This window comes from Pseudochaenichthys georgianus, chromosome 17 (assembly GCF_902827115.2).
Source record: "Pseudochaenichthys georgianus chromosome 17, fPseGeo1.2, whole genome shotgun sequence".
Lineage (NCBI taxonomy): Eukaryota > Metazoa > Chordata > Actinopteri > Perciformes > Channichthyidae > Pseudochaenichthys > Pseudochaenichthys georgianus.
This window is the reverse complement of record NC_047519.1, coordinates 7,637,131-7,652,433: the sequence shown is the minus strand read 5'-3', so window position 1 is coordinate 7,652,433 and position 15,303 is coordinate 7,637,131. Positions and strand designations below refer to the sequence as shown.

Here is a 15,303-nt window from a genome sequence, read left to right as displayed (position 1 = left end):
GTTCGCGAATTTCGCCGAAAGCTGACAAGTTTGCATCCCTGATGATACTCCACCAGCGGGGAGTTGGCACCTGATGAGGTTGGGGACGCAGGAGATGTTGGCGGTGGAGGAGGTGAAGGGGGAAGCAACAGAAGCCTCCAGCTCAGACAGAGAGATCCCACAGTGAGCTCTCTTCAAAGCCTGACACAAACATGTTAACAAAAAGAAGAACAACATTGTGTTTTCTTTCAAAAGACCAACTTCACCCACAGAACAACCATCTATTACGCGGACCGGACTAGCTTCAGTTCCTGAAGAGAACTTCGTTGTTCTAGCATACCTCCACGGTGAACAAAGAATCCAAAAACGGAGAAAACCTTTGATCAAGTGAAGTCACTCTCTTGGTTTTTTGATTCGTTGTTCACCGTGGAATCTTTCTCAAATTCAAATTAAGTAAATGATATTCAAATGGTAACTTTGGCGATGAATTATTCTTTTAATTGTTGTACTGTTGACTTTTTTCAAATGGAAATATTATTTCTTTCAATTTGAGCACTTCCACATTGTGTTTCTTAGAGCCATTCAGGCATGAGGGCTGGTTTACAGAGGTTGCATCAATCTAGTAGGAGATGGGACAAAGTATATGATGTTTTGATGCGAATATAACAAATAAAGATAATTCATACTCACTCCACAGTCATTCGCACCATCACCACACATCCCAACAGTGTAGCTGGAAGGAAAACATTGAGTGAAGGTATTACAACGTGCCTTTGGTGATGAATCAATATTATCACATCATCTCCAACCAATTTAAAGAAAGGGGGACTCACTCGATGCTCTGCAGGACCTCCACCAGCTGAGTCTTCTGGTCTGGAGCCATGCGGGCAAACACTGTGGCTCTCAGCGCAAGCTGCAGCGCCCCCGTGTGGAGACAAAAAGAATTACAGCAACATGATGCAAGTGTAGTAAAACCTAAAAAACGAATACTTTTTATCTGTGAAATAAAGCCTTACAGCTGATGAAACAATCACTCCTCATTTTAAATGGAATGTCTTTAGGTGTGGATCAAATAAATGAAAAAAGTGTCATCAATCGCATCCATTTCCTTTTTAAATAAAATGTAAAATAATGGTAATTTAATTTAGTTTAATAAAGAACTGTTCATTCATAATTTAAATGTATTCAAACTAAAAGTTTCAACGCATGGGATTTAAATGCAATGTATCTTTGAGTATTAAAATACTTATATTGTATTTCATTTGTTTGTAATTATTACTTTATATCAGAATAAACTCATCATTTCAGTTAATATTACTCTTTTTGTGGACATTTCATTCCAGTTTTATATTGACAGTTAAATTGTATGTAATTGCCATTAACTGATTTTGTTAATCAGTATTAGTTTTATTTTATAATATCCACATCTGGAGATGGTCCTGTACCTTCTGCAGGACCTGAGGGAAGTGCTCGGTGATGACAGCGAAGGCTCTGCCGGTCACAGCAAAGTGATAGCTCTGTTCCTGCCGTGCATACACCCCGTCCTCCAGGTTCATCTCCACAGACTGAAGGAGAGAAAGAGTCGGTATCACCGTAACACCAGAAAACTACTAACCTGTAATCATCATGCATGTCTTTGGGAGATTTACTCAGACACTTTTAGGGTGTTTTCTGGCACGCATGTTGGGCTATCATAAGTGTGTACATGCAGGTAACAGCCTCTGTCAAAATGCTTTCAGAGGCACTGGTTTCATTCAACTCTGCAGTGCTCATCACTTCAGCTTTTTCAAAATGATATTTGAAAACATAACTGCAAAGATATGCCAGAACATGCAGGTCAACATCGTCGTCATAGGAGAGCATACGTCCAACTACTTTGCCCCAGTGTTTAATTCCCTCAGTTTTATTTAGTGGCAATCACCAGTATAGAAGTGTATTTAACTTGCTTTGATTTAAGTCAGGTAAACAGACATTTAACATGTAATGTGTCATTTCTAGTTTTAGGCCAAGGCTGTTGTGATTTTTTATTCCGTGCACGAACTAAAGAGCAAGTGCACTTGCGTCTTTCTGTGCGCCAATGGGCAAATTGACTTTTAAAGGAGGTGTGGTCAGGCTCATTTGTATCTTGAGGCAGCAGAAAGGGATAGTGCCATCTACTGACAAAACAACACAGTCATTTCCCAGCACAACTTTCAGATAGTGAGACCGCCTTATCATATGGAGGTTCACAATCACTCCGCTTGCTACACACAGACACCTGACTGCAACAATTTGTTGTGAAAATGTGTTTTTGACTTATGTTAAAGAAAACCCAATATTCAGGGCAGTCGTTGCAAATTAGAAATGTATAGAAAAAACACATCACGAGACGCAGACGCGTTTAGCAACGGTGGCTGACAGGTGCAAACATGTTGCAACGGCCAGAAACACTTCCGTTAGGAGAAACCAATGCAGTTCAAAAAACGATGCAAATAAAAAACACAAATGTGCCAAAACGCATGCAAATGAAGAAACAACTCCACCAACTTGACAAACATGCGCAACATTTAGAAAACATTCACCAACTTGAGGAAACGTTGTTGTTTTTTTAAAAGTGCAGCGTGCAGGGCCGGCCCTCGGCATAGTCAGTATAGGCGAATGCTATCAACCCATAGGGGGCGCCGAAAATTAAAAAAAAAAAAAAAAAAGTTAGACATTTAAAAAAATATTTATTTTTTTATTTCATAACACAATTTCCCGATTTTGGATCAACAAAGTACATCTTATTATCTTATACTAACAGAACTACGCCTATATTGCGTACAGCGCCCATAAACTATGGCACACCCCCCCCCCCAAAATCAAGTTGAACTGCCCCAGTAAAAGCCAGAGGTTTATGTGAAATTGTTCTTTTTAAAAAAAAATTATGGTAGTGTGCAATTATAGGTTTTAATTTTATATTTGTGTTAATTTAAAATAAATCAAACTCCCAAAAAACGTACACAGCTTCTGTGTGCTTTTATTAACATTGGAATTTACTGTGTAAGCGCCAGCTAAAATCTTTCCTAGGGCAGCAAATTGGTCAGGGCCGGCCCTGGCAGCGCGTTTCTCCTAATGGAGGTGTTTTGGGTCAGTGTAGTGTAGCGTGTTTGCACCTGTCGGTCACCGTACTCAGCAGCCAGTCAGTAGCAACTCACTAGATGCACCTGCGCCATGCACTTTAGACCATGCCCTATAGGTCGTTTAAAAAGGGCCCTTAAAGTGTCAAGTGTGATAGATTATTTTGATATTCATTACTCAGTGCCTCACCTGATTGTCCTTGGTCTGTACGGGGTTTTCTGTGTAATGCCATGTGATACTAGCAGGCTGGAAATCCTTCGGAGGAGCAGCTTCTGCAATGATGACCCTCTCATGAGCACGGATCATGCCACAGTCCCGAGCCACTGATATAGCCGTCATCATGTTGTCACCTACCACAGGATATAAGAGAGAATTTACTGATGTTGTTGAAATTCATGGTTATTGTCTTTACATATTAGGTGGCAATGCAAGGTGAATGAGTGAAGTCTCTGAATTGATTTACCCGTGACCATCAAAGTGCGGATGTTAGCTTGGCGTAATTCCCGTAAAACACTGGCAGTCTCCTCTTTTATTTTGTTCTGCATGATGATCAAACCGAGGAACTCCAAGTTGGTTTCTAACAGGTCCCTAAAAGCCACACATCACACATTTTATCATCATCATATCCATATCATATTTCAAGTCACTTTAAAGAGTCAAAGTGTAAAATAAAAAGTATATCCAACCAATTCAACTTGTACTTTAGTTAATTATTTCCTACATGCATCAGAATAATGTAACATCCACTAACAGAAAGGAATGTGTCAACTTATCATGTGGGCCTGTACATCTAGCAAGATAATCACATTCCATGAGCTAGTCCATGATTGCAGCTACGCCTAGTGCTGCGTACCTGGACTCACATTCAGGTTCAGGTCCGGACTCAAGTCCAGAGGTTCAGGTTCAGGTCCGGACTTATAAGTCCGGACCTGAACCCATGGCTTGTGTCAAGTTGTGTGAGTAACTAAAGTGAACTTATTGTGAGCTAATTATCAATTGAAAATTAACTCATAATCAACTCAAATTCAAACTCATCAGGTTTATTGTGCTCCCTTCCAGCTTGTGTCTACATTTCTCTACAAAGTACAAATGTGCCACTTAGTCTACAAATGACTTATGACAGCAACTACAGTGAACTACTACAAAGTTCAAACATTTATTTTATTTACCAAACTAAAGTAACCAAACAGTCCCTGAGCTGACTGAGCCTAAATCCCTAAAACGTTGCTGAAAGGTAGAGTGTAGAGTAGACTATACGCATTACACTGTTACACACCTACTATACAGTATACACTGTAGTGACTGAACAGTCAGAGTGTACTGTACTGTCTGTGCACCATGTATTTTCTACAACTCTACATGTGTACATTATACAGTGCATACTACATACATAGTGATGTACATACATACTGTTATAAATTAAAATCAATGTTGATATGGCGTAATTTGAATTAAATACACTAATTTAAATCAGTTTTATTCTGAAAAAACCGGAAGTTCACACTATTAACTTAGTACTTTTATTCTGAAAATTATTCACTTCCGGTTAGCATTAGCATGTGGCGAAATTCTACGTTTTCAAACGGCGAATCGAAGGTGAAATGACATGTGATGTTGTACACTGAGCACACTGGGATTAGCACTCATTTATTGACGCTGAATAACGTTTATCAGGGAATGTTTAAATAACCACAAGACACCAGAATATACGTAAGTGCCAGTTTTTTTGCGAGTCCAAGTACCGGTTCCCGACGTTCCGGTTTTAACCGAAACTTTTTACAAGTCCAGTACCGGTTCGGCGTACCGGTACGCAGCACTAGCTACGCCTTTACGTCAGCTGGCACCATATCTTGTGGCTGTTTCTTAGTACTAGTACTTAGTACAACATTAGGCGCATTCACACCGCAGTACTTCTTCCCACAAAGGTTCATGAGAACTTAGTTCATGAGAACTCTTTAGTTCTCATGAACTAACTACAGATCGCGTTCACACCGGAATAAGTCCCTGGGGGTGGATTCATGGATGTATAATAAGAACTGGATACAGTGTGGGAGGCGGAGCCTCATTCATTCCTATGAGAGTTGCTCATTAGCGCATGATTTAGGTAGCTCTTTCCTGGAGTGTCAACTTCAGCGTCACACAGCCGAAGACTGACAAAGACATTGGAGTCCTGCTGGAGTCACGAGGGTGGCAAAGAGGAGGCAAATCCTACTCTGATTGAGCTAAGTATCGCTGGTGTCTTATTTTATTTTATTTAGCTTTCTAGCCCCTCATGCTATAATCATGTGTCTTCTCGCAATTATCACTGGCCCCGTGTATCTCCTAATCGCTATAACCGGCCTGCTCTAGTCTATCCCACGTGCTCCACTGAGATCCAACATCTAGGTTCAGGTGGCCTGTGGAACTGCCAGTCAGCTGTTCCTAAGGCTGACTTCATCTCTGGCTACGCCTCCCTGCAGACCCTGGATTTCCTTGCTCTCACTGAGACCTGGATTATTCCATTCAACACATCCACCCCAGCAGCTCTCTCCACAGCATATTCCTTCTCCCATACACCCAGACCCACTGGCAGAGGAGGTGGCACTGGTCTCCTGCTCTCTCCCAAATGGAGCTTTTCCCTCTTCAAGCTACCTAACTTCACTCCTTCCACCTTTGAATTCCATGCCGTCACAGTAACCCATCCTATACAATTAACCATTGTTGTTCTCTACCGTCCACCAGGCGCCTTGGGGGACTTCTTGGAGGAATTAGATAATCTCCTCTCACACATCCCTGAAACTGGCCCTCCCGCTGTACTTCTCGGAGACTTCAACCTCCAGACGGGGAAGATAGACGAACTAACATCTCTGTTAACCGCCTTTGCTTTCTCACTGTCTCCGTCCCCACCAACTCATAAAGCTGGCATAAAGAAACCCACTCTCAACCCGTCTGATGTTATAAACTACAGGCCTGTCTCTCTACTCCCGTTCCTGTCTAAAACACTTGAACGCGCTGTCTTTAAACAACTCTCCTGTTATCTCCATCAGAACAACCTTCTGGATCCGCACCAGTCTGGTTTCAAGGCAGGTCACTCCACAGAAACTGCTCTCATTGCTGTCACTGAGGAACTGCACACTGCCAAAGCAGCATCCCTCTCCTCTGTCATCATCCTTTTGGACCTGTCTGCTGCATTCGACACGGTGAACCATCAGATCCTCCTTCGCACTCTCCAAGAACTTGGAGTTTCAGGCTCTGCACTTTCCCTCCTCACCTCATACCTCAAAGACCGTACCTACAGGGTAACTTGGAGAGGGTCCGAGTCCGACCCTTGTCAATTATCTACAGGGGTCCCTCAGGGCTCTGTTCTTGGTCCCCTCCTCTTTTCCCTGTACACAAACTCGCTCGGATCTGTCATTAGCCCGCATGGTTTTTCATACCACTGCTACGCTGACGACACCCAATTAATTCTGTCCTTTCCCCGCTCAGAGACCCAGGTCGTCGCACGCATCTCTGCTTGTCTAGCTGACATCTCTCAGTGGATGTCCGCTCATCACCTCAAGCTCAACAAGACTGAACTGCTTTTCCTTCCGGGAAAAGATTGTCCCACTCTTGACCTGACTATCAACATTGGCACCTCTGTTGTTTCCCCGACCCAGACTGCAAGGAATCTGGGTGGGATCCTAGATAACAACCTGTCCTTCACTGCAAACATCGCTGCTACAACCCGCTGCTGCAGATACACGCTTTACAACATCAGGAAGATACGTCCCCAGCTGACCCAGAAAGTGACGCAGCTTCTGGTCCAGGCTCTCGTCACCTCACGCCTAGACTACTGCAACTCCCTCCTGGCTGGTCTACCTGCATGTGCCATCCGACCTCTGCAGCTCATCCAGAATGCAGCGGCTCGTCTGGTCTTCAACCTTCCTAAATTTTCCCACACCACTCCGCTCCTCCGCTCCCTTCACTGGCTTCCGGTAACTGCTAGAATTCACTTCAAGACACTGGTACTTGCATACCATGCTGCGAATGGATCTGGCCCTTCCTACATCCGGGACATGGTTAAACTGTACACCCCAGCACGTGCACTCCGCTCTGCATCAGCCAAACGACTCGCTGCACCCTCGCTGCGAGGGGGACCCAAGTTCCCATTAGCAAAAACATGTGGGTTTGCTATCCTGGCTCCAAAATGGTGGAATGAGCTCCCCATTGACATCAGGACAGCAGAAAGCCTGCACATCTTCCGGCGCAGACTGAAAACTCATCTCTTTCGACTCCACCTCGAGCGATAAAATTACTAACAAAGAACTGCTAACAGAGCACTTATATACTAATAAAGGACTGGCTTATCTATAGCCAGTTGAGTAGCACTTGAAATGCTTGGCTCTATGAAACCTGATGTACTTATATGATTCTGTTTTCTTCAAGGTTGTGTCTTCTTGGTCGAATGTACTTATTGTAAGTCGCTTTGGATAAAAGCGTCAGCTAAATGCAATGTAATGATGATAAAATGGCCCAACTTTTGAGAGAGCGAAACGTCACAGATTACCCGGCATGCCTGAGAAGTACCCGTATGTGAGCTCATAGCGCATGTGCAACTTTGACCAAAATGCTCATTCACATCAAGCACGTCAATGTGCGTACACGTAACAGCACCGCACGTTCATGACAGCATGGTAATGATTTGTTATTATGATGGATTTGATATTAACGAGGCAGCAGTTAGCAGCTAGTGGCTAGCTAGTCATTATGCTAATGTACACATCAATCGTTATGTACTTATTAGGGCTGTCAAGTTAACGCGTTAATAACGCAAAAAAAATTTAACGCCACTAATTATTTTAACGCGATTAACGCATGTGTAGTTTTTGTCCTCGGCCGCCCCGTAGTTTCAGAGCGCATCGAGTTTAAAATACCATCTACAAGCTGATGCTGACAGCCCCGCTCCTGCCGTCCGCTTGCGGGAGACCACACTTCCACGCTCACCGGCAGGCACCGACTGGCCATCGGGAGGACCGGGAGGGTGTGTGTATGTGTGGCACGAGGGAGCGAGAGAGAGACCTTACGTGTATTGTTGTTAGCATCTCGTGCTAGCTAGCTGCGCTAACGGATATAAGGAGCTGTTTAAATGAAAACAGAGGAGCGACATTTCGCCCACAAATGCGCCGAGCACTTGACTTTATGCAGGAAGCCAGACAGTGGGACATTGTACGAAAAGTCAGCACACTGAGCACGGATAGTGCGCGCAACATGATTGCAGCGTCCAGGCAGCTCCCGTTCGAGCATATGCCTTGAGTTGCTCATAGCTCCAACGATCCATCTCACACACACACACACACACACACACACACACACACACACACACACACACACACACACACACACACACACACACACACACACACACACACACACACACACACACACACACACACACACACACACACACACACACACACACACACACACACACACACACACACACCATTTGTATTGTATGAGAGAGGTTCCAGGTTGAATTGAGGCGAATATTTGTAATGTTCAGAGGTTGTTGTGTTTAATTTTATTCATGAGCATATTTGTAATTGTTCAAATGATAATAAACATTTGCATAAAGCATATTTGTCCACTCATATGTTGATAAGAGTATTAAAAACTTGAAAAATATTCCTCTAAGGTACATTTAGAACAGATAGAAAATGTGCGATTAATTTGCGATTAATCGCGATTAACTATTTTAATCGAGTGACAGCCCTAGTACTTATATTACGCTGTAACAGGATCTAGTGATATCCAAGCAACAGAGCTTCATTTAGCATGAAATAATTATTGCACTGTATATATATATATATATATAATATAATAATAAGTAATATTAACTTTATTTAATACAACATTTACGGTACAAGATGTAATCATACAGCCCATGTAGTATGATAATGAATTACAGCAAACATGTGCAATATATCCATTATTACAGCTCCGTGGGCTGGCAGTAAGACGATATGGGTCCTTTCTTATTGTGCATCCATGGGTAAAGATAAACGCAACTCACATTGGTTTCTCAAACAGCATCTCTGTAAACTACGTGTATTGTATTCACTGAATTTCACTCTCTGTCTTTAACGGCTCGTTGTAGCGCCAATAGCTCCAGCCCCCACCCTTCCTGTGAGCACAGTGTGCTCTGATTGGTCGGGACACGTAACATGAACGTGCCGGGCGGCGCAGTCCCGTGGGTTAGATGCGCGTTCATAATGCAGAGGGAAATAACTCTCAGAATAACATTATTAGCACATTATTACAACTTGAGGAACGGATGTTTTTAATAATGGATATATTGCACATGTTTGCTGTAATTCATTATCATACTACATGGACTGTATGATTACTAGGGCTGTCAGTCGATTAAAATATTTAATCGCGATTAATCGCATGATTGTCCATAGTTAATCGCGATTAATCGCAAATTAATCGCACATTTTTTATCTGTTCTAAATGTACCTTAGAGGAATATTTTTCAAGTTTTTAATACTCTTATCAACATATGAGTGGACAAATATGCTTTATGCTAATGTTTATTATCATTTGAACAATGACAAATATTCTCATGCATATTAAACACAACAACCTCTGAATATTACAAATATTCGCCTCAATTCAACCTGGAACCTCTCTCATACAATACAAATGGTGTGTGTGTGTGTGTGTGTGTGTGTGTGTGTGTGTGTGTGTGTGTGTGTGTGTGTGTGTGTGTGTGTGTGTGTGTGTGTGTGTGTGTGTGTGTGTGTGTGTGTGTGTGTGTGTGTGTGTGTGTGTGTGTGTGTGTGTGTGTGTGTGTGTGTGTGTGTGTGTGTGTGTGTGATCGTTGGAGCTATGTGCAACTCAAGGCATATGCTCGAACGGGAGCTGCCTGGACGCTGCAATCATGTTGCTGCAATCATGAGTGTGCTGACTTTTCGTACAATGTCCCGCTGTCTGGCTTCCTGCTTAAAGTCAAGTGCTCGGCGCAGTTGTGTGGATAGAGCGCTCCTCTGTTTTCATTTAAACAGCTCCTTATATCCGTTAGCGCAGCTAGCTAGCACCAGATGCTAGCAACAACAATAGCCGCGTTCACACTGCGGTACGGTAATGCACGTAAGGTCTCTCTCTCGCTCGCTCGGGCCACACACACCCTCCCGGTCCTCCCGATGGCCAGTCGGTGCCTGCCGGTGAGTGTGGAAGTGTGGTCTGCCACAAGCGGGCGGCAGGAGCGGGGCTGTCAGCAGCATCAGCTTGTAGATGGTATTTTAAACTCGATGCGCTCTGAAACTACGGGGCGGCCGAGGAAAAAAATACACATGCGTTAATCGCGTTAAAATAATTAGTGGCGTTAATTTTTTTTTGCGTTAACGCGTTATTAACGCGTTAACTTGACAGCCCTAATGATTACATCTTGTACCGTAAATGTTGTATTAAATAAAGTTAATATTACTTATTATTATAAGTATATATATATATATATATATATATATACATACAGTATATATATACAGTGCAATCATTCTTTCATGCTAAATGAAGCTCTGTTGCTTGGATATCACTAGATCCTGCTTACCCGACTCCAGGACATCGGTATCGAAGGTACTGCACTCAGGTGGCTCCAGTCCTACCTCTCCGACAGATCCCACTTCATCTCCCTCAACAACCACTCCTCTGCCACAGCTTCAGTCACCCAAGGTGTTCCCCAAGGTTCAGTACTCGGCCCCCTCCTCCTCATCATCTACATCCTCCCCCTTGGTCAGATTCTCCGCCAATACAACCTGGACTTTCACTGTTACGCCGACGACACCCAGATTTATCTCAGCACCAAATCCCCCAACAACCCCCCCCCTCACCCACATCGAATCCTGTGTGACTGCAATAAAATCCTGGATGCAACACAACTTCCTCAAACTCAACAGCAATAAAACTGAACTCCTCCTCATCGGCTCCAAATCCACCCTCAGCAAAACCCCCAACCTGACAGTCACCATTGATGGCACCCCTGTTTCCCCCTCCACCCAGGCACGCAACCTTGGCGTTATATTTGACCCCACCCTCTCCCTCGAGCCCCACATCCGTCAAGTTGTAAAAACTTAATTTTTCCACCTCCACAATATTGCCAAACTCCGTCCCTCTCTCACCCGCCCTGCAGCTGAGCAACTCATTCACGCCTTCATCTCCTCCCGCCTTGACTATTGCAACTCACTCCTCTACGGCATCAGCACTACATCCCTCAATAGACTCCAGCGTGTCCGGAACGCAGCCGCCAGACTCCTCACCCACACCAAATCATGGCATCACATCACCCCGGTCCTCAAATTACTCCACTGGCTCCCCGTTTCACACCGCATCCACTACAAACTCCTGGTCCTCACTTTCAAAGCCCTCCACCATCTGGCCCCCCCCCCTACCTCACTGACCTCCTCATCCTCTACCAACCACCCCGGTCCCTCAGATCCACCTCAGCCGGTTTGCTTTCCATCCCCAAGGCCAAACTCCGGAGCTTCGGGGACAGAGCCTTCTCTGTGGCAGCCCCGAAGCTCTGGAACTCCCTTCCCCAATACCTCCGTGAGTCTGAGTCCCTCACCCTGTTCCAGGCCCGCCTCAAAACCCACCTCTTCAACTCTGTATCCATAAGCCCCCCCCCCTCTCAATCAACTTCCTCCTGACTGCTTTTCTGTTTTGTTTTGTTTCTTTTTGGCTTTGTCTTTGTTTTGTTTGTCTACCCTCCCTCCCAAATGTAAAGCGTCTTTGGGTTCAAGAAAAGCGCTATAGAAATAAAATATATTATTATTATTATCCTGTTACAGCGTAATATAAGTACATAACGATTTATGCGTACATTAGCATAATGACTAGCTAGCCGCTAGCTGCTAACTGCCTCCTCGTTAATATCAAATCCATCATAATAACAAATCATTACCGTGCTGTCATGAACTTGCGGTGCTGTTACGCAGGGTTGCCAACTGTGACACACGCTTTCACTCTCAATCTCACGCTCTCACGCTGCCCAAACTATTCTCACGCCAAAACAAGAATACCGAGGACTAGAAACGGTTTTGAAAACTGTTGTCACGTAGTGATCGTCTTCTCAATAGAACATTTTTTTAAATATGTCGTGTAGTAATAGATTTATTTATTTTTCTTCTCAAGAGAGTACCACAATGTGTGCAGGGGTTGGGTTTTCAGCATGTCAACTCTTTCACCAGTGGGGAAATTGCAGGATTGGCTCCAGGTCGCCCTTTTTATTTACTACAAGACAAATGTGCCTTTTTGTTTCATACAGTTCAATTTGGATTGAGACAGGGAAATAATCTAAACCTCATGCGTGGCGTTTCACTGTCAAGGGGGCGATATAGCATGTATGTAATTACATTGCAAATACTGACTTGAGCCCCACCACTGTATGGGTTAGCCCTACCATAGATTACCCAACACAAATACTCGGGAGCCGATAAGTCAATGAATTGCTTATCGCGACAGGCACACAATAAAACAGTGGAAACAAACATGTGTTTGACTTTCATTAGTGAAGGAAACTGTGTGCCCTTTATAGTCTGTGTCCAATATTGTGTATTTGTATATATTGTATATCCTATATGCTAAGGTCCCGCTACTGACACGATAGCAGTCATTTCGTGCGCATATGTGTAATTAAACCCATGATATCTCAATCTCACTCCAGCCAGGTACCCAAAGTTGGCAACCCTGTGTTACGTGTACGCAAATTGACGTGCTTGATGTGAACGAGCATTTTGGTTAAAGTTGCACATGCGCAGGGTTGGGAGGGTTACTTTGTAAATGTAATCAGTTACTGATTACTGATTACATGGCTCTGAAAGTAATCCGAATACAGTTACAGTTACGTGTCTTTAAAAAGTAACGTAATCAGATTACTTTTAGATTACTTTTGGATTACTTTCTTTTTCCATCTAAAATGGGTATGTTTTGGTGAACAGGAGACACAAAAACCAAATTGAAACTGAACGTGTTTTTACTGTTTTAATGGCTTATCAAGAGCACAACTGAAACATCACATCTGAAACGATTTAACAACATAGGCCTAATACACCTGTTGGGGATGCAGTTTGGGATGTGAGGAGTGAGTGAGGGACATGGCTTAGAACGGGCGTGTCGCCTTCTGTCCTGCCAGTGTTGGCAGGACATGAATTAAAATGTCGAACTCGGACTTCATTTTAAGGACATTTCGGCCAGGGGGGTAGAGCTATATTTGTTTAAGCACCTAATCGGCAAAACAGGAGAGGAGAGTGTGTGCACCAGTCTGCCTTGATCTATGAATTCATGTCTGTGACTCTCACGGTATCTGCTGCCCGCAGCTGTTTTATAGAAGGAAAACCTGCTTCACTTCATGACATCTCTGCAGCACCAGGAGGCAGCGGGAGGGTTAACTCAGCCTCTGAGAAGACGAGCTCGCACCGCCTTTCGCACCGCCTTCACTGTGTTTACCTTCAGAAATAATCATTAGTAAGGCTAAAGAGCGACCGCAGGCTGATGTGTTTTAACCACACACACCTCTATATACACACACGCGATTTAAACGCAGACTTTTGTTCCTCCATGTTTCGTTGTTATTGTTTCACTGAGCGGACCCGCGATTTTTTTTCAAACGCTTTTTTGGCCCATCTGCGGTGGTAATAGGTTTTGTGCGCTGTGATGATTCCGCTGTACCTTTAGTAATGAATATTAAATGTTGTGAGGAAATCTTTCCACCAATAATTCCAATAAGTAATCCAAAATGTATTCACTTCAGGTTTACGAAAGTAACTGTAATCAGATTACTCGTTTTTCAAATGTAACGCGAGCTGAATACAGTTACTTGATTTTTGTATTCTGATTACGTAACGCCGTTACATGTATTCCATTACAACCCAACCCTGCACATGCGCTATGAGCGCACATACGGGTACTTCTCAGGCATGCCGGGTAATCTGTGACGTTTCGCTCTCTCAAAAGTTGGGCCATTTTATCATCATGCGCTAATGAGCAACTCTCATAGGAATGAATGAGGCCCCGCCTCCCACGCTGTATCCAGTTCTTATTATACATCCATGGCCGCAAACCACTTCACCGCGTATACTGCCGCCCAAAGTCCCCGGCCGGAGGTCCCCCGAGTAAATCGCCAGAACGCCGACACCTCCTCATCTCCACCGCTCCCATGTTTTATTTTGTGTTGCCATAAGTTAGTCTCTCTGCGTTTCTGCGCTGGGCTAATGCTAATAATGCTAATGCGAGGATAATAAAATGGCGGCTCACAAAACTTTTGGGAGTTTTACGGGGCGTGGTTTGCAATCCGCCCAGCCAATCAGAAATACGAACCTTTTTCTCCCACGAAAGTCCCTGTTCTCTAGCAGGGACTGAAAAGGGGGTAAAAAGGTTCCTAATTTTAGTACCGGCTCTTTTTGGTGTGAACGCGACAAAAGAGTTCTCATGAACTAAGTTCTCATGAACCTTTGTGGGAAAAGTACTGCGGTGTGAATGCGCCTAAAGACTATAACACTCCTGTTACTACATACTATATATGTGCTATACACATTTACCGTAAATAGCTGTGCAATATATACTTCCACCTTTCTGCTATATCGCTACACTGTTACTGTTACTGGTACTGGATGTGTATTTTGTAAATTGTGAAATTTCTAGTTTTATCTTTTCATATTTATATGCATGCTTCTTGAGTGATATTAAGCTATCTTATGCTCTTTACAAATATAAACGTCCCCTCTGTGGGACAAATATAGGTATTCTGATTCTGATGCTAATGGCTTTTGGCAACAGCTTGCAGAATCATTCTGAGATAACTGCAATCAAAACTTGACATTTGCTCTTGTTTTTTCCATTTCTTGAACATGTTGTAATCTTCTGCAGCAGCCTTTAATATTTGGACATGTTATTTGTTATGGTTTTTCAGTTATCAGAGGAGCTCAGACACAAAAATCACAAGTACAAAGTGCAGTATTTGAGAGAACATTTGTAATGGTTAGTGTTTTGGGCACTGTCAGTAGCTACATACACAGTGTTATCAGCGGAGGGAGGAGTACCTGCTGAGGCTCTGCACTTTGTGCCAGGAGAGTTTGGACTCCAGCTGTCGATGAGCCAGGGCAATGACCCTGAAGCCCTGCTTGGTGTACGTCTCTAGAGTCTCTGTGAAGCTCTGTGGAACTGCAGAGACGGGCAGAGGCATGTTAGTCTGGGCCTTTGGATGAGTTT

General features: G+C 43.6%; 1 protein-coding gene across 6 annotated transcripts in view; it reads right to left on the bottom strand.

The window, feature by feature from the left end:
* Nucleotides 1–15,303, bottom strand: part of LOC117462263 (polyamine-transporting ATPase 13A3-like) — a 48,439-nt gene that overhangs the window by 10,673 nt on the left and 22,463 nt on the right. For all 6 annotated transcript variants that reach the window (XM_034104405.2, XM_034104408.2, XM_071206461.1 and 3 more), the window contains 7 exons: nucleotides 15,135–15,255; nucleotides 3,542–3,666; nucleotides 3,268–3,428; nucleotides 1,425–1,544; nucleotides 813–892; nucleotides 670–712; nucleotides 71–180 (listed from right to left, as the gene is read on the bottom strand). In XM_034104405.2, the coding sequence (XP_033960296.1) occupies nucleotides 71–180; nucleotides 670–712; nucleotides 813–892; nucleotides 1,425–1,544; nucleotides 3,268–3,428; nucleotides 3,542–3,666; nucleotides 15,135–15,255 (760 nt within the window). The remainder of the gene's footprint in view (nucleotides 1–70; nucleotides 181–669; nucleotides 713–812; nucleotides 893–1,424; nucleotides 1,545–3,267; nucleotides 3,429–3,541; nucleotides 3,667–15,134; nucleotides 15,256–15,303) is intronic.